This window comes from Puma concolor, chromosome D2 (assembly GCF_028749965.1).
Source record: "Puma concolor isolate L17-30 chromosome D2, mPumCon1.1.hap2, whole genome shotgun sequence".
NCBI lineage: Eukaryota > Metazoa > Chordata > Mammalia > Carnivora > Felidae > Puma > Puma concolor.
In genome coordinates, this window is record NC_141677.1 from 6976553 (window position 1) to 6995813 (window position 19261).

The 19261-nt window shown below is 42.9% G+C and overlaps 1 protein-coding gene across 1 annotated transcript in view; it reads left to right on the forward strand.

The window, feature by feature from the left end:
* Positions 1-7840: 7840 nt before the first annotated feature.
* MINPP1 (multiple inositol-polyphosphate phosphatase 1) overlaps positions 7841-19261 on the forward strand; it is a 45242-nt gene continuing 33821 nt past the window's right edge. Inside the window, exons 1-3 of the mRNA XM_025915071.2 lie at positions 7841-8627; positions 12088-12285; positions 17514-17611. Coding sequence (XP_025770856.1) covers positions 7991-8627; positions 12088-12285; positions 17514-17611 — 933 coding nt within the window. The 5' untranslated portion in view covers positions 7841-7990. The remainder of the gene's footprint in view (positions 8628-12087; positions 12286-17513; positions 17612-19261) is intronic.

Here is a 19261-nt window from a genome sequence, read left to right on the forward strand (position 1 = left end):
TCTTAAAGATCTAATCACTCAAAGAGATCTTCCCATTTTGGAAAGCTAACATTTCGGGGAAAAATAAGATGTTTAAATTATTGCCGTTGTCTATGCTTGTTCTTGAAAAACACAAGGAAGAGGAGAAATTTTTACCAGGATTTAGAACACATTATTCATCTTTGTGATGGGATAACAAGACATTTTGGAGGGGACTTCTCAAGGAAATGATGTCTCTGAACAACAGTACTGGCATGTACAGGAAAATCCTTGTAGACCAGGACCAGAAAGTGAATAGCAAAGCACAAAAAGAATACTGGCAATTTAAACACTTAAAATAGTTCAATGGATATGGAACCAACATTCGATGGGAAGGAAGAATTTCCAATATCAAAATCTTAAGATGTGTCAAGACACTAGACGGGAACTTTTGTCACTGCAAAATAACTCCCATAGCAAGGTATAATAGAGAATGTAAAATAGAAGGTCACCTCTATTATTGTGCATGGTTCAGTGAAGTTTTCTACTCATCAGTTGAAACACAACGTTGTTAAACAATTCAGCGTAGCTTTCATATGCTGGCGAACAACATAGTGGTCAGCTATCAGTGATGATAGCATTCCCTTCAAGCCAAGGTAGTTTATCTCTGGAGTCTGGTGGTCTATCGAACCTCCACATTCAAGCAAGGTTGAAGGGACTGCTGTTGAAGTATGGATCGTACCAGCCCCATCCATACATATGGTCCCTTCTTCTCTTGGCTGTTTCTACTGCAATAAAAAACAAATAAGCACTAAATCAATGACCAAGAAAGGAAAAGTGAAACAGCAGGGCAGTAAGATACTAGAGTTAAAGCTTTCTTGGCACAGGCACGAAGTTAGTTGCTTAATGTAGTTGTGAGATCACAAAGATCTATGACAAGCTGGCCATTGTCAGTTTACTTGGCTAAAGGAAAAGCGACAATAAGAAACATCTTAATTGTGCTCAGTAAACATTACATACTGATTTGGGGCCAGGAACTATAGCACATCTTTATGTAAACTGCTTCATTTAATCCTATCAACAACCCTATGATATAGATATTATCCTCAGTTGAGGCAACAGTTTAACTTGCTCCAGATCTCACAGATATTAAGTGATGCAGCTGGAATTTGAAAACCAGAAAGCCTAACTTCAGAAACCACGGTTTAAATTTTTTTTAAGTTTATTTATTTATTTTGAGAGTGGAAGAGATAGCACAAATGGAGGAGGGGCAGAGAGAGGGAGAGAATACCAAGCAGGCTCCACACTGTCAGCACGGAGCCTGATGCAGGTTTTAACTCATGAACCCTGAGATCAGGACCTGAGCCATAACCAAGAGTCAGTCGCTTAACTGACTGAGCCACCCAGGCGCCCCCAGAAACCATTTTTTTAATCGATACTTTCTGTGCTTACACAGACAGTCTACCCTTGCCCCCATAGTATTTACCCTTTTCCTTTCTTTATTGTTTCTGCATCAGAAAGCCATCTTCTTTAGGAACCTTTTTTAAAAGCATTATAGATGTAACTTAAAATACTATATTTGACATCATGCAATCTTAAAAGTGGAATGACTATTTTAGAAATCCTATGAATAATCTGGGAAAAATACCGTATTCTTTAATATAATGGATGGATTAGAAAAGCTCTACATTTTTTTAAGTTTATGTATTTATTTTGAGAGAGAAAGAGATTGAGAGAGTGGGGAAGAGAACCCCAAGCAGGCTCCATGCTGTCAGCGCAGAGCCTGATGTGGGGCTCAAACTCCTGAACGAACTCATGAACTGTGAGATCGTGACCTGAGCTGCAACCAAGAGTCAGATACTTAACCCACTGAGTCATCCAGATGTCCCAGAAAAGTTCTGCTTAAGACAAATTAGAATAATGTAGAACAACAGAATTGAACTTTCTTTTCCACTCTGGGAGACACAACAGGCAACATCCACTTCTGGATAAAATTGCACTACCGCAAGCAATTCAAGTCTTCTACGCTCTGTTGGATTCCCAGAGCTGACCACCTAACTTTCTGTTTTCCCATTCCTCTCAGTTGTAAATCCAAGCCATTTCCATATTCTGAAGACCTAAATCCTACTGTCCCATCTCTTTAGTCTTGCGTCCTAAGTCACTGAGGAAACTGAGGCCATCAGCTTGAAATCCATCAATTCCCTCCTGCCAAACCAAGAAAATTTATCAACCTGTGTGTCCATCCCTCCAATCTTCTCTTGGAAAATAAGGTCTCCTCTTGTTTCAGTCCAAATCAAGTTCTCTGTGCTCTTGGTTCCATGCTCTGTCACCTCTTCAAGGAACCCAAACCATTAATTTTCCATTCAACTTCTTGTGTTATGGTAGATTTGTCAAATACATTGCTATCACGCTCAAAATGCCATAGAAGAGAAGGCAACCCATTCACGGTCTTTGCCAAGGGGCAGCCACGTTTTATACCATGCAAACTCCTGGGTACTAGCTGAGTACGGGTGGCAACTATCTCAAAGAGCAGCCAACATACAAACATGAAACGATGAGCAGGGACTGTTGCCTAAACAATAATAGAATATTATGAGAAATTATATGCCAATAAAATGGACAATCTGGAAGAAATGGACAAACTCCATACATATACACTACCAAAACTGAAACAGAAGAAATAGAAAATCTGAACAGACCCATAACCAGTAAAGAAATAGAATTAGTAATCAAAGTCTCCCCAAGATCCCAGGGCCAGATGGATTTCCAGGGGAATTCTACCAAACATTTAAGGAAGAGTTAACACCTATTCTCTTGAAGCTGTTCCAAAAAATAGAAATGGAAGGAAAACTTCCAAACTCTTTCTATGAAGCCAGCATTACCTTGATTCCAAAACCAGACAAAGACCCCACTAAAAAGGAGAACTGTAGACCAACTTCCCTGATGAACACAGATGCAAGAATCCTCAATAAGATATTAGCCAACCAGATCCAGTAATACATTAGAAAATTATTCACCACGACCAAGTGGGATTTATACCTGGGATGCAGGGCTGGTTCAATATTCACAAAACAATCAATGTGATTCATCATATCAATAAAAGAAAGGACAAGAATCACATGAGTCTCTCAGTAGATGTAGACAAAATACAACATCCCTTCTTGATAAAAACCCTCAAGAAAGTAGGGATAGAAGGATCATACCTCGAGATCATAAAAGCCATATAAGAAAGACCCAATGCTAATATCATCCTCAATGGGGAAAAACTGAGAGCTTTCCCCCTAAGGTCAGGAACAAGACACGGATGTCCACTCTCGCCACTGTTATTCAACATAGTATTGGAAGTCTTTGCCTCTGCAATCAGACAACACAAAGAAATAAAAGGCATCCAAATCGGCCAGGAGGAGGTCAAACTTTCACTCTTCACAGATGACATGATACTCTATATGGAAAACCCTAAAGATTCCACCAAAAGACTGCTAGAACTGATTCATGAATTCAGCAAAGTTGCAGGATATAAAATCAACGCACAGAAATCAGTTGCATTCCTACACACCAACAATGAAGCAACAGAAAGAGAAATCAAGGAATCGATCCCATTTACAATGCACCAAAAACCATAAAATACCTGGGAATAAATATAACCAAAGAGGTGAAAAATCTAAACACTGAAAACTACAGAAAGCTTATGAAAGAAATTGAAGAAGACACAAAAAAATGGAAAAAGATTCCATGCTCCTGGATAGGAAGAACAAATATTGTTAAAATGTAGATACCACCCAAAGCAATCTACATATTCAATGCAATCCCTATCTAAGTAACACCAGCATTCTTCAGAGAGCTAGAACAAATAATCCTAAAATTTGTATGGAACCAGAAAAGACCTCGAATAGCCAAAGCAATCTTGAAAAAGAAAACTAAAGCAGGAGGCATCACAATCCCAGACTTCAAGCTAAACTACAAAGCTGTAATCATCAAGACAGTATGGTACTGGCACAAAAACAGACGCTCAGATCAATGGAACAAAATAGAGAACCCAGAAATGGACCCACAAGCGTATGGCCAACTAATCTTTGACAAAGCAGGAAAAATATTCAGTGGAATAAAGACAGTCTCTTCAGCAAGTGGTGCTGGGAAAACTGAACAGTCACAGGCAAAAAATGAACCTGGACCACTTTCTTACACCATACACAAAAATAAACTCGAAGTGGATGAAAGACCTAAATGTAAGACAGGAAACCATCAAAATCCTCGAGGAGAAAGCAGGCAAAAACCTCTTTGATCTTGGCCGCAGCAACTTCTTACTCAACACGTCTCCAGAGGCAAGGGAAACAAAGGCAAAAAATGAACTATTGGGACCTCATCAAGATAAAAAGCTTCTGCACAGAGAAAACAATCAGCAAAACTAAAAGGCAACCGACAGAATGGGAGAAGATATTTGCAAATGACATATCAGATAAAGGGTTAGTATCCAAAATCTATAAAGAACTTATCAAATTCAACACCCAAAAAACAAATAATCCAGTGAAGAAATGGGCAAAAGACATGAAGAGACACTTCTCCAAAGAAGACATCCAGATGGCTAACAGATGCATGAAAAGATGCTCAACATCGTTCATCATCTGGGAAATACAAATTCAAACCACAATGAGATACCACACCTGTCAGAATGGCTCACATTAACAACTCAGGCAACAACAGATGTTGGCGAGGATGCAGAGAAAGAGGATCTCTTTTGCATTGTTGATGGGAACGCAGGCTGGTGCAGCCACTCTGGAAAACAGTATGGAGGTTCCTCAAAAAACTAAAAGTCTAACTACCCTACAACCCAGCAATTGCACTACTAGGCATTTATCTACGGGATACAGGTGTGCTGTTTCAAAGGGACACATGCACCCCCATGTTTATAGCAGCACTATCAACAATAGCCAAAGTATGGAAAGAGCCCAAATGTCCACCGATGGATGACTGGATAAAGAAAATGTGATATATATATATATATATATATATATATATATATATATGCGCACACACACACACACACACACACACACACAATGGAGTATTACTCGGCAATCAAAAAGAATGAAATCTTGCCATTCACAACTACATAGATGGAACTAGAGGGTATTATGCTAAGCGAAATTAGTCAGAGAAAGACAAAAATCATATGACTTCACTCATATGAGGAGTTTAAGAAACAAAACAAATGAACATAAGGGAAGGGAAACAAAACTAATATAAAAACAGGGAAGGGGACAAAACAGAAGAGATTCTTAAATATGGAGAACAAACAGGGTTACTGGAGGGGGTGTGTGGGGGGGATGGGCTAAATGGGTAAGGGGCACTAAGGAATCTCCTCCTGAAATCATTGTTGCACTAGATGCTAACTAACTTGTATGTAAAAAAAAAAAAAGAATGCCAAAAAAAAAAATTCTCAAAAGCTACTCACTGCTTTAAGAATAAGAAACCCATTTTAAGTAAGATGAGAAGATTATTATTAGAAAATTATGAAATGATCTTTGATGCATGTCTTTTGAAAGTCATTCACTTTAATGTTCAAAAGTAAGGTGATACATTGTAATTGTTAGAGAGTTCTGCATCTTAGTGCAGGAATAATAATACATAATATCAGTGAACATTATTAATGATAAAAATACTATTTATAGCACCCTCTTATATGAATTTTAAATGTCATCTCTGATTCGCACAATAATCCCACAATATAGGTTCTAATATTCCTAATTTTCAAATAAGGAAACTAAGGCTCAGAGGACTTGAGTTACTTCCCAAGATCACTCAGTTAATGCTGGGCCGAGCTTGAAGTCTGGATCTAAAGCTTCTATATATATTCATTGTCCTCTTTATACTATCTCTGGCTTTTTCCTAGCAAAAATCATGAAGGCATTGCTTAATTTCATCATTTGTTACCTTGTCATAACATCAAAATGATGGGAACAGGTTTAACAAATATATAAATCAGCATAACACTAGCAGATGAAGAATGAGAATGAGAAGGAAAATAAAATTGGGGGCACCTGGGTGGCTCAGTCGGGTAAGCCTCTGACTTCAGCTCAGATCATGATCTCACGATTCATGAGTTCAAGCCCCACGTTGGGATCTGTGCTGACAGCTCAGAGCCTGGAGCCTGCCCCATATTCTGCGTCTCCCTCTCTCTCCTTGCCCCCCGCCCCCCCCCCCACTCTGTCTCAAAAATAAATAAACATTTAAAAAATTTTTTTAATTTAAGGAAAAAATCAAGCTGGGGACAAATTTAGTGTAAAAGAATGTGTGCCAGTGGTTCTGTATGTGGTTACATACACATACAGATCTAAAGATCAGTCATGGGAGGCAATCGTTATTAGGCACATATATTAAGCAAAATATAACAAAATGCATCTGGTATAAATGCTTGCTGAATGCACTTAAAAGTATTATCAAGCATTTCAGCCTATAAAATGTCAAGGTTGGGGTGCCTGAATGGCCCAGTCCATTAAGCATCTGACTCCTGATTTTGGCTTAGGTCATGATCTCACCGTTAGTGACATGGAGCCCTGAACCCAGCTCTGCGCTGACAGTGTGGAGCCTGCCTGTGATTCTTTCTTTCTCTCTCTCTCTGTCCCTTCCCTGCGCGCATGCTCCCCACCCCTTGCTCTCAAAATAAGTAAATAAACTTTTTTGCTTTTAATGTAAGGGTTAGGAAGTCTGCAAAGAAAACGTTCACCAAATGTTAATTTGAGTCAAGTTCTTGATCAGTGGCCACAAATATTCAGACGTTCTACAAAATGGCCTAACAAAAAAAGAACACTTGTCCATGTGAAGATGACTTCCTGCTACGAATGTCTTAAAATTTGCAGCGTCCCAAGTTAGAATCTATTGGTGATTTTCCACCATTTTCTTCAGTGGCGAACATTCAGAGGCACACCTCTCTGAACCAGAGAGCCACTTACTCAAGGAGAAAAGAGGTAAAGACGGACGCGGGCTTACCAGGGGCAGCGTAGTAGCGTCTTTGAAAGACAAGCGACCTTACAAAAACAGGATCCAAATTTCCTTCAATTCGCATCACCGTAGGACTTCTTCAATCTTTATTCTTTTCCCAACTAGCGCACGAAATGGTGTTCAAGTGGAGAAACCAAAGTGTGGTTCCGATTTATCATTTCTCCCTTTTCCTTGGAGCAAAGATTCTGAGCAAGAACGTATGAACAAACCCAGCCGCTGACTGGAGTATGTAATTACATGGGCGCAGAGTTTGCTCCATATAGCAGGTTAGCTCACACTTAGTAACGCAGTCAACCTGCTGGGCTGTGACTCAGTGCGCCCAGGAGATGACGATCGCTGTGTCTCTGCTCTGTAAGCCTCTGGTATCAACGAGCACAATCCCGGGGTGCTGTCTGGCTGAGGTCAGCTCCTCTGGCCCAGGTCCCAATACCACCAAAGGCTCGGGAATTAGACTTCCTGTAGGACAGAGCCCCTTTCGGGTCCCCCTTGCGCCTCGCCGTGTGCTATTTTCAGACTGCAACCGGAGAAGAGCCTGGGACTTCGGGAGGCACGCCGGGGCGGGGCCCGGGGAGCTACATTTTTGAACAACCGCCTCAGGTGCCCTGGCCGTGGGTGGTTCAAACACGACGTTTTCAGACACGCAGATGAACGGGGCGGGGCGGGGGCAAGAGTCAGCCTAGGGAGACTCGGGCTCAGTCCCGACGCATTCCCGCCGTAGAAATTCAAAGAGCGGGGGCGCCCTCGAGTCAGCCTGGGAGGCGCCTGCTACGCGGAAGCTCGCCCACGCCGGAGGCCAAGCCGACGCCGGCTGCCCCTCAGCCACAGGTCTCCGAAGCTCCGCGAGCGGCCGTCCCGGCGCCACCGGAGCCACAGGCGTCCCGAGCCCCTCGGCGCTCCCCGCCCGCGCGCCCGCGCCGCGCGGCGAATCCTGGGGGCGCAGGCCGGAAGCGCCGTCCGGACCCGCCCCTTGCCCGCCGGAGCCGGAAGTTGCGACCCCGGCCCGCACGTCGCCCCTCGCGGGCCGCGCCGCACCATGCTCCGTGGCCCCCCGCGCCTCCTCAAGGTCTCCGTGGCACCCGTCGCGGCCCTGGCTGTGGCGCTGCTCTCGTCGCTCTCGCGCTGCTCCCTCCTGGAGCCGGACGACCCCGCGGCCTCCGCGCTCAGCCCCTACTTCGGCACCAAGACCCGCTACGAGGATGCCAACCCCGGGCTGCTGCCGGACCCCGAGGCGCCGCGGAGGGACCCCGAGCTGCTGGAGGACGCCTGCACGCCGGTGCAGCTGGTCGCCCTCATCCGCCACGGCACCCGCTACCCCACGGCCAAGCAGATCCGCAAACTGCGGCAGCTGCACGGCCTGCTGCAGGCCCGCCCGTCCGGCGACGGCCGCGCTGGCCCCGCCGGCGGCCGCGACCTGGGCGCCGCGCTGGCCGACTGGCCGCTGTGGTACGCGGACTGGATGGACGGGCAGCTGGTGGAGAAGGGACGGCAGGACATGCGACAGCTGGCGCTGCGCCTGGCCTCTCTCTTCCCGGCCCTGTTCAGCCTCGAGAACTACGGCCGCCTGCAGCTGGTCACCAGCTCCAAACACCGCTGCGTGGACAGCGGCGCCGCCTTCCTGCAGGGGCTGTGGGAGCACTACCACCCCGGCTTGCCGCCGCCCGACGTCGCAGGTGACAGCCCGGGCCCGGGGCGGGGCCCCCTGCCTGGGTTCCTCCGCGCTCCGTGTCTTCCCCAGCCGCCGGCTCACCTCACCTCCCCCAGTCTCCGGAGCCCCGGCTCCTCTCCGGGCTCCCCTCACCTCCCTCTGTGCCCCGGAGCCTCCGCCCCTCCTCGGACTCCGCTCACCTCGCCCGCCCGCCCCCACCCAGCACCCCTTCAAGACTTAGCGACCTCCGGCTTCCAGCACACATTCATTTGTCCTTTGATCATGTGTGGGCGGGACACAGCCGTAGGTGTTGGGGCGTTCGACCAGAAAGGAGACGGAGGGGGGCACTCTTTGATCCACCATTCCCTAATAGAAGTGCGCACCCTCTGAGCACCCACCTTCGCCTTTCCTCCCTCCCTGGCGTAGTCGCGCGCACTTGGTAAATACAACCTAGGACTTTTCTTCCTCGGGCTTTGCTTCTGATACTATTGGGTTGTTTTGTTTTGTTTTCCTTTTTACGTGCTGGTTCTTGACCCACATCCTGCTATAAGGAAGCTACTCTCAAACTTTCTTTACTGCTGTGCTTTTGATGAGGTTTTGGGCGATGGTGGGGTCGTCCAGAGCCTACGGCCAAGAAAATTCTTGAAGACGTCTTTGGTGCAAAAAGATGATTTTATTAAAGCAGGGGACAGGACCCGTGGTCAGGAAGAGCTGCACTGGGGTTGTGAAGAATGGCTGGTTTTATACTCCGGAGATGGGGAGATAAAGTCAAAAGGGAGGCCTCCAGAGGGACTTGGATGCTACAGAGGACTCCAGTCTAGCTAAGGTTGTTTCCTTTTAGCAAGGCATTAGCAGTAGGGGGTTCTGGAGTAATGTTCTACTCTGTATTTGTCTCCAGTATTTGCCCATGGGCTGCAGGTTTATAAAGAAATTTGATGTTACCTACCATTTCCTTCTGCCTTTGTTCCCCACATCACTACGGAGGAGGGTGTTGGGGCTCCAGGAAACTGAGTCTACAGGTTTCTGGAGATTATGCTGTCGATAAGATTTTTTCTTGTATTTACTAAAATATTTGTAAACTGATGGAGACTCCTGTCCCGTATGACTGTGATCTCTATCAGTTAGCCATTTGTTTCCTTTCCTGTCCTTTGTCCTTGGTCACCAGGAGAGCCTGAGGACTATCACACAGATCCCACCTGCAGGGGGCAGAATGGGGGGGGGGTGTGCTAGCTTGCATTTTGTCCTCAGCCCGCCCCAGGCTCCCTCATCACTTTTTTCTCTGTTTTGTTCTTGTATGTACTGTAGAGTACCATCCCTTAGCTGTGATTCACGGTCGCGCTCAGTTCTCTCCTAATTTATTCCATCACTTACTCTTTTGCAAAATAAGAGAACCGTCTATTCCGCAGGTGAAGAAGCCGGGCCCCAGAATATGCCTTGTTGATTGTCCTTGGTGAGTTTGAGGACTAGAGTCGGGCCAGGAATCAGTGTTTTCTTTTTCTCCCTCCAACCGGTGCCTTTTTTTCCCCCCTCAGAAAATTTTTAATAGTCACAGATACTAATCACATACTCTTAAGGCCAGCTACGGTGTAGGCTATGTGCCAGGCATGCCTAACATTTATTTCACTAAATCCTTACAAAAGCTCTCTGAGGTTGGCAGTATTTTCTCCCCACGTAACAGAAGAGGAAATTGAGACACAGAAACACTAAATAATTAGCCTACTTTCATATGGCTAGGTATGGGCCCGGGAGATGTGATTCAGCACGTGGGCTCCTAACCATTATGCCCTGCATTCTGCCTTCCATTTGTCCCGTGACTTAAGAATGAAGATGAAAAATACAACGTGCTTGTGCCAAAGAGATGGGCACGTGTTCATGTTTTCTTGGCCAATTTTAAGGTCAGAGATGAGGTGAGACATTGTTTAGCTTTAAACCCCAGTGAAAAGTAAATTAGGAGTAGACTGGTTTGCCGTTTCTCCAGTAGCATTCTCTCAACGAAGCTCAACCATTTCCAGGAGGTCATTCCTGCGTCCTGTTACTGCTGTGCGGGTAACCGTTGGCTGTGTTTAGTCACTTGTTGAATTGTGCTTTTTAATGATTAACATGAGTGAAGATGCCCCACAAATCTGTGAGCTGAACGTTAAAAGCAGAACATACTTCAGTATAGCACAATATATACAGTATATACCAAAAAGGGGGCTCCTGGACCTCCTGAGATGAGTTCTTAGAGATTGAACTCTTTGTCTAGCTACATCATTATAATCCATAGGCCGTTGTTTTGCCTGTTGTGTACATCCAGGCTTTTGAGAGAAGCCACTGAGTTAGGTTTTGTATTCTTACAGAAACGGGACAATAGCTTTTTTTGTTTGTTTTCTGTTTAAAGAGCAGCCGTAATGAGATAATAGCAAGGATGAAATATCCAGGTCCACTTGGGAAACCATATTTTGAGTCCACAGAGAAAGATGACAAAGGTCCCTTACTTCCAAGTCAAGATGTTTTTGGAACTGTAATCCAATTGGCAGTTAAAGTGGGCAAAATTATCCATTTCAGGATCTTCTGAAAATGGATAGACACACATCCATCCATATATTTTTTTCACACCCACATCCAAAGCAAAATAATAACTTCATTCATTTTCTCATTTTGTAGACAGAAGTAGTATTTTTGGTGTTCATTTCATGGTAAATTGTTGGAGAAATGAGGACTGAAATGGATGTGTTTTGAATATGACCGAAAAAACTTAAAGGGTACCCGGTAGTTAACGCATGATTGCAGATGCTTTTACAATACATATTCACTGCCAAATCAGCGAAATATGTAATTCCCAAGACCTAAATAGAAGGTCTTTGGGAACTTTCATTATAAAATAAGCCAAAATTAGAAGCACCGTGAAATGGAAGACCTGAAACTCAGTTCCTGTATTTTGTGCTGTTGTCAGTAGTTTTTGTCCAAAGCGGAATGTTTTGGAAAGTGACAGCATTGGGCACGTTAATCGAGAAAATAAAACACCCTATTTAGATTTTGGCTTAGGGTAGAAAAACAGATTCGATTGGTTGAATTCGTCTCTCACTTTGTAATTAAGAATTTTGCTAATTTTCAATTTGCTTTCCCAAGTTTTCTGTGCCTGGCAGAAGTAATACTTAATAGAACACATTTTTGCACTTTTGATGATTTTCATCTCTATTTTTGTTTTCTTTAAGAAAATACTTATTTCAGCTACCTTTTTTCACTGTGTAGTACTGCATGCGGTAACATTTTATTTTGTATTTGATCCTCTGTTTCTTTAGTCTTCTCTACCACAGACTCATGAATTATGGTCATTCCACAGTTTGGCCCTTCCTTGGTCAGTGTGCTCTTATTTCAGACACGCCAATAAATAAGCAGGTTTTTAGTGTTCTTTTTCACACTTGAAATGAAATTTTCAATAATTTGAGATCGTCATTTAGGTAAGGGTATATATAATAAATAAATAATTTTTTTTCTCTCAGATATGGAGTGTGGACCTCCAAGAATTAATGATAAACTAATGAGATTCTTCGATCACTGTGAGAAGTTTTTAACTGAAGTGGAAAAAAATGCCACGGCACTTTATCATGTAGAAGCCTTCAAAACGGGACCAGAAATGCAGAACATTTTAAAAAAGGTCGCAGCTACTTTGCAAGTGCCAGTCAACAATTTAAATGCAGGTAATGTGCCCCTTATCTTTCATTTGAACTCTGAAATAATTTAAATGTTTCTTGAAGTCTGAAAATGAAAAAATATGGAAGCATAAAGTTATTCCTTTTAAAGGCCCACAATTGATTTTACACTAAGAGGATAATGTGTTCTAGGTCAAGAAAATTGTGTGTCCCGTGCTTACTGTTTTTAGAGTCATATTCTTCCTTGAACTGTATGTAAATTAATATACAAGAGTCTTGCAATATCCTGGAACTTTTTTATTGAGGGCAGAGGTATATAAAGCTTTAACTGTAAGCATACTTTATAAAACAAGAAGTGTATTTTTGAATTATCTCCCCAAGTGAAATATTATATTAATTTTTCAGCTTTTGAAGCCGTTGAGAAGTATGTCCAGGTTAATGTTTCAAGAGGGTATTAGAAAGTGAAAAGCAAAGTGCTGTGGGTATTTTGTTTGAGGCTTTTAAGCCTAGAGATGCTGAAAAAAATGAACGGTTGTGTTTCTCAGTAGGTATCGCAGTGGATGGGCTGACTGGCAATTTTGTTATGCAACCTGGGACTCTTGAAAGACACTATTAATACTTATGCTGGGAACACAGGTGGAAAGCCAGGGCATGTGGTCACCTACCTATAGGAACTTAAGAAAAAGTAATAAGATTTTCCCCTGATTTCTAAGAATTTATAAATCACACTACAGAAGTTGACAAATGTGCATACAAAGATTGTGAATTTCGTATGTTGTAAATAAGTTTCCAAAAGACTAGAAGTAGCAGATGAGGGAGAAAAAGATTAGAATCATGGAGCCTGAATGCTTTGTAAGCATCAAAATAGCAAAGATGCGAGACTAGCGTTTAAAATTGAATTTTTTCTCTTTCCTTAAAGGTGCTAAACATTGAGATCACCTATAGAGCTTTAAAAATTATTTATTTTAGGGGCACCTGGCTGGCTCAGTCAGTAGGGCATGTGACTGTGGATCACAGGATGGTAAGGTCAGACCCCACGTTGAATGTGGAGATTGCTTGAAAATAAAATTTTGTTTATATATATATAAACAAATACATATATATATATTTATATATACATAAAATCTTTAACAAAATCAATTATTTAATGGGAAGCCATTTAGATTTTTTTTTTTTTTCAACGTTTATTTTATTTTTGGGACAGAGAGAGACAGAGCATGAACGGGGGAGGGGCAGAGAGAGAGGGAGACACAGAATCGGAAACAGGCTCCAGGCTCCGAGCCATCAGCCCAGAGCCCGACGCGGGGCTCGAACTCACGGACTGCGAGATCGTGACCTGGCTGAAGTCAGACGCTTAACCGACTGCGCCACCCAGGCGCCCCGGGAAGCCATTTAAACGTATAGTCATAAAGGCTAATCTAATGAACGTCAGTATACCCACAACTCAGTTTTATCAAATTTTAACATGCCGCAGTGAGTAGCTTTAAATCCTTTGAGGTCCTTTGGTCCCTCTCAGGATTTCATTCCTCTTCTTTTTTTCCCAGTGGTAACCATTGTCACGAACTGAGTGTTTAAATCATCCCATGCCAGTTATTATATTTAGGTTCCTGTACATAAATGGGATATCATTTTGCAGGTTTTAAAACTTTCGTGAATGGTATCAAACTATGATAGCAGTCTGAAATTCAATTTTAATTCACCTTTTTATTTTTCATTTAATGTGTGTGATTTTAGTCTTACATTTTAAACTTCTGTACGGAATTCCATTATATAACTATAGTAATGTCTAGCCATTATTCTGTTAGTGGGTGGTAAGACTGAAGATTTTTTAAAAAACGATATTTAGGGGCGCCTGGGTGGCTCAGTCGGTTAAGCAGCCGACCTCGGCTCAGGTCACGAGCTCACAGTTTGTGAGTTCGAGCCCCACGTCAGGCTCTGTGCTGACAGCTCAGAGCCTGGAGCCTGCTTCGGATTCTGGGTCTCCCTCTCTCTCTCTGCTCTTCCCCCGCTCATGCTCTGTCTCTCTCTCCTTCAAAAATAAATAAACATTAAAAAAAAATGTGTAAAAACAATGGTCTCTGACTGGAAACAGATGTTGTGTTTTACTGATGGAGTAGCTGAGAGCAACTTCTCTCTGGAGGCTCTAAGCGTGGTTGTTGAAATCATGGGTTCTGGAGTTGGACTGTTTCCATTTGAATCTTGACCCTGTTATACTATCGACTAACTCTCTGGTCTTTGGCAGGTTCCTTAATATCTCTAGGCCATAGTTTTTCCTCTGTAAAATGGGTATAGGAATTGTACCTTTCTTTTAGGATTATCACAAGGATTCTTTAATTCACGTAAAGCATTAGCACACTGCCTGGCAGAGTAACTTCTCAAAAATATTGTAGCTATTTAAATACTTTTTCTTTCTTTTTTTTTTTTTTAAACGTAGAGGGATGATGATGTATATAATCATTTTTACCTAGTAGAATATCTGTCTTATGCAGATCTGTCTTGTTCTGAATTTTGTGTTATTTCACAGGCTATATAATTGAATTTCTAGGTCAGTGATAATTAAAAACTTATTTAACCCTTCAGATTTTACTGGTGGAGGGAGCTGGAGCTAATGCAGTGCAAATTCTTTTTATAGGAAATCACTTTCCTACTGAGGTTTTTCGTAGTTTGTCACTCTTTTGAATGATGCTACAGTGAACATTCTTACAGTCTGGGTTTCACCCTGGAGAATTTATCTGTAAGATAAATACTGTAGGTTGGAGTTGTTGGGTTAAGGACAGTGCATATTTTACCTCTTGACGTGTATTTCCAAATTGTTCTGTGAAAGTGTAGAAAAATTTATATCAATATATGAGATGCTCACTTTTCCTATTTTATCCAACAGTGGTTACTATTAGTCATTTTTTAAATTTTTTATTTGAGAGAGGGAGTAGGGGAGTGGAGGCAGAGAGAGAGGGAGAGAATATATCCCAGGTAGGCTCCACGCTGTCAGCGCAAAGCCAGATGTGGGGCTCGAAATCAGGAACCACGAGATTATGACCTGGGCCAAGACCGAAGAGTCAGACACAACCAACTGAGCCACCTAGGCCCCCTTTAGTCATTTTGATTTTTGCCAATTTGATTAATGAAAAATGGTATGTAGCTTTAATTTGCATGTCTTTGGTTACTTGTGAGGATGAGCCTCTCTTCATATGTGTGTTGGCTGTTTGCATTCCTTCTGGGAATTGCCTCTTCATTACCTTGTCCATTTTCTATTGGATTTTTGTTTTTCTTATTGGTCATAGGTACCCTTTATGTGTTATGGATATGTCAATTATATGTCCTTTAATTTTGCTTTACAAAGGATAAGTCTTTTCCGTATCGTATGTTGCTAACATTTTCTCTTAATTTGTTGCACACTTTTTAACTGTGTTTATGGTGCCTTTGATTATACACTTTGCATCTTTTACGTAGCCATGTATGTCTTTTTGTTATGGCTGTTCAGTGTTGTATTTTGCCTAGGAATCCTCCCTTAACCCAAGATTATTATATTTTCCTATGTTTTCCTTTATTTTATTTTAGTTTTTTAATGTTTTATTTTTTTAATTTTTATTTATTTTTGAGAGAGAAAGAGAGAGAGTGAGCATGTGTGAGCACAAGCCAGAGAGGGGCAGAGAGAGAAAGAGACACAGAGAGAGACAGAACCCCAAGCAGGTTCCACGCTGTCAGCGTAGAGCCCGATGTGGGGCTCAATCCCACGAACAATGAGATTGTGGCCTGACCCGAAATCAAGAGTCGGACACTTACCTGATTGAGCCAGCCAGGCGGCCCTAGCTTTTTAACATTTAAATCTCTGATCCATCTGAAATATTTTTGTGGTTCCACAAGACTGACCAAGAGATCAGCGTGGTCATAGTAGATGGGTCAAAGCTGTAACTCCTGAGAGACTTCCTCACATTTCTGTTTTGCAGGTGGGGAGATTGAGACCTGAGAGGTTACAGTCACTTGCTCAGGATGATTAGTGGCAGAGTTAGGTTCCGTAGCCTGTCATCATCGTAAGTGTTTTTTGGTGAGATTTTTCTGTCGACTCCCTTCTAGTGGAAGACTAGATCATTAGGATTGACTTTCACAGTTTCAGAACTGGAACTTTGGGTGTGAATGAGTCCGGCTCTTTCATCAAAGGTCCTTGGCACTTAGGAGTCACTATGGTATGTTAGGTATTAGGACTATAAACCCTTTTGTTTACATAAGAAAGGTTTTAAGTGAGTTCTACATGTATTCTCAATTAAATATTCTTTTTGTACTATGTGCTGCTTTAGCGAAGTTCTTTAAAATCAAAACTGGTTTCTTGGGAATGTGGAAAGACTCTGAAATTAAAGAATAAAAGTAAAGCGTAGGAGGCAGCCTCGCAGCGGACTTTCTTTCTCTCTCTCTGACACCGAGTGTCGCCCATTTTGCCGTGACCGGAGAGCACTGCTCTCATCTGGTACTGGCATAGCCACCTTTCATGGCCCGGGGACTTGTTGCCTTCTTCCTTCTTGTCAAATTCCAGGTGCATCTAAATGTAATCGGCTAGTTAGCAGCGTAAAAATCCAGTTACCTTGCTCGGAAATCTGCCTGACTGAGCAGCCAAGTTTGAAAAACGGATGCTGTTAGTCTCCCCTCTCTCCAGTGTGTGAGTTCCCTGCTTGTTTCTCTCCTTCTTGACCTTTGTCTCACCTTCCTCCTGACCTGATCCACTTGGCCCATTCTTTCCTCACCTCCTTTTGCATTCTTTTCTCCCTTTTTATATCCTCTCTCTACTCCTTCGTAACAGTTACAGTGTGGATTGTGTATTGAAGAGAACTGTTCAGAACTTATTGCTGATTTTCAAGATGAGGACTGAAAGCTTATAACGTTATGTCCCCTCCTCCAGCCCTCTAAAACGAACAAAAGCAAGTTCCGTTTAACAAGTTCTTGGATTAAACTTCTTGTTGGGTTCGCTAAGCAAATATGCTCCTAACAAACACCTGACTTTTAAAACCTGAAAAAGTTACTATTTTGTAGAGAGAAAGCATCTTATTTTCATTGGACTGAAATTTGTACCTCCTCGTGGTTTCTTCCTGACGGTTCCTTATGTTAGGGATAGTACACAGTGAGTCGTCTGTGATGGCCAGGAAGAAGCTGAGTCGTGTTTTCTCCATGCTAGACATGCCCAGGTCCTCTGACTGGCTGCACGTGACATTCTGTAAACATTCAGCCTTTGGAAGATTACAGAAAACAGTAACTCACAAATTTTACCTTTCTTTTTCCCCCCCCAGATTTAATTCAGGTAGCTTTTTTTACCTGTTCATTTGACCTGGCAATTAAAGGTGTTAAATCTCCTTGGTGTGATGTTTTTGACATAGATGATGCAAAGGTAAGTATTACTTTTGTAGTTTATTTGCTTTTTTTGCATGATTTTTATCGTTGTTGTTGTTACTTGAAGCAGCTTTTCAAAAAATAAGCAGAGTAGGGAACATGAACTGCCTTTGATTACTTGTAATGTTCCTTGCATAAAGAGATGAATTGTTCAGATACGGCCCACACACTTATAAATAGTTCAGGTTCAGAAAACTTTGGAAAACATTCTTCCATGGTGATGTGATTTCTGGGTCCACCTGGTTAAAAATCTATTTTGCCTGTCATCAGATTTTACTGCTGGAAAGGACTACAGAGCTGTTAAAATCCAAGTTTTCTTTTATAACAGTTTTTGTGACAAATTGAGTTCCATGGCAGTAATTCCTCTATGGTTTCTGTCTGTCTGCTTCCTATTTCCTTCTTTTTCTCCTCATTCATGTTGCCTTTCTGTGGACTTTCAGACTCTAGAAAGAGAAGGGCAGACAGGCCTCTGGTGAATTCTGGTCAGTTCTGGGATGTTGGGAGCCAGAGAGGTGGGTAGGAGAGTTCATTGTTTTCACAGCACTGAGAATAGCACCAGCCGGTAGAGTGCTGGTGTCTGTGTGGATCATTCAGGAATGTGGACGTCTGAACTTCCATCGTCTCCTGCATACACACAAAGCGTTCAGTACTCCACGCAGAAATCCATTATTAACCTCAAATTTTGAAAAGAAGGGTACTACTTGCCAGATAGAAGCAGGCTCTTAAGCTGAGAGCTAATGTACATTTGAGGGTAAACAAATGCTTTGTTCTGTTACTCAAAGACCAAAGCGACCAGCAGCCAGATGAAGGGTGATGTGATGTGTTAGTGTGCTCACGCGGGAAAGAGCAGGTGAGTGGGAAACAGAGGAGAGGGCCCTGGGTGGGTGGCTGTTCTAGGACACAGCACCAGGGGTAATGGGTGTGTTCCATTTCCTCCCTGTCTGCTCCTCTCCTGTAACTGTTCAAAAAGTCATCACTTAGAAACTTCTTGACCACTGGGGTGCTTGGGTGGCTCAGTCGGTTAAGCATCTGGCTCTTGGTTTTGGCTCAGGTCATGGTCTTGCGTTTCGTGAGTTTGAGCCCGTGTCAGATTCTGTGCTGACGGTGCAGAGCCTGCTTGGGATTCATTCATTCATTCTCTCTCTCCCCGTCCCCCCACCTCTGTCTCCCTCCCCCTCCTCCTCCCCCTTCCCCACTTGCTCTCTCTGTCTCTCTGGAAATGGATAAACTTAAAAACAAGAAATTTTAAAAGAAATTTCTTGACCATAAAATTAATTAATTATGCCCAGTATAGGTATAAACTGAAACTTCTGGTCCCCATTCACCTGTGTCAAGATACCTCCTTTTTCTCCCTACCCAGACTGCTCTAGGGCAAAAAGTCGATAAAACAGTAATTTTCAGTGCCGTACAAATGATTGATGATTGTTGTCAAAGGGAAATTTACCTTTTAGCAGAACAACTACAGCTACTAGTTACTACAGCTAGTGGACTATTACTATTAGGCAGGTGCCCACATGCCTCTGCTGGCCATCCTTCTCCCGTTAGGAGGTGCTGTGTCCCCCTGCTCCCTTCCCAGGCCTGGCGGCTTCCGGTTGAAGTGCAGGCTCCCACAGCTCCAAACCCCGCCCCCCCCACCCCCCTCCCCCCA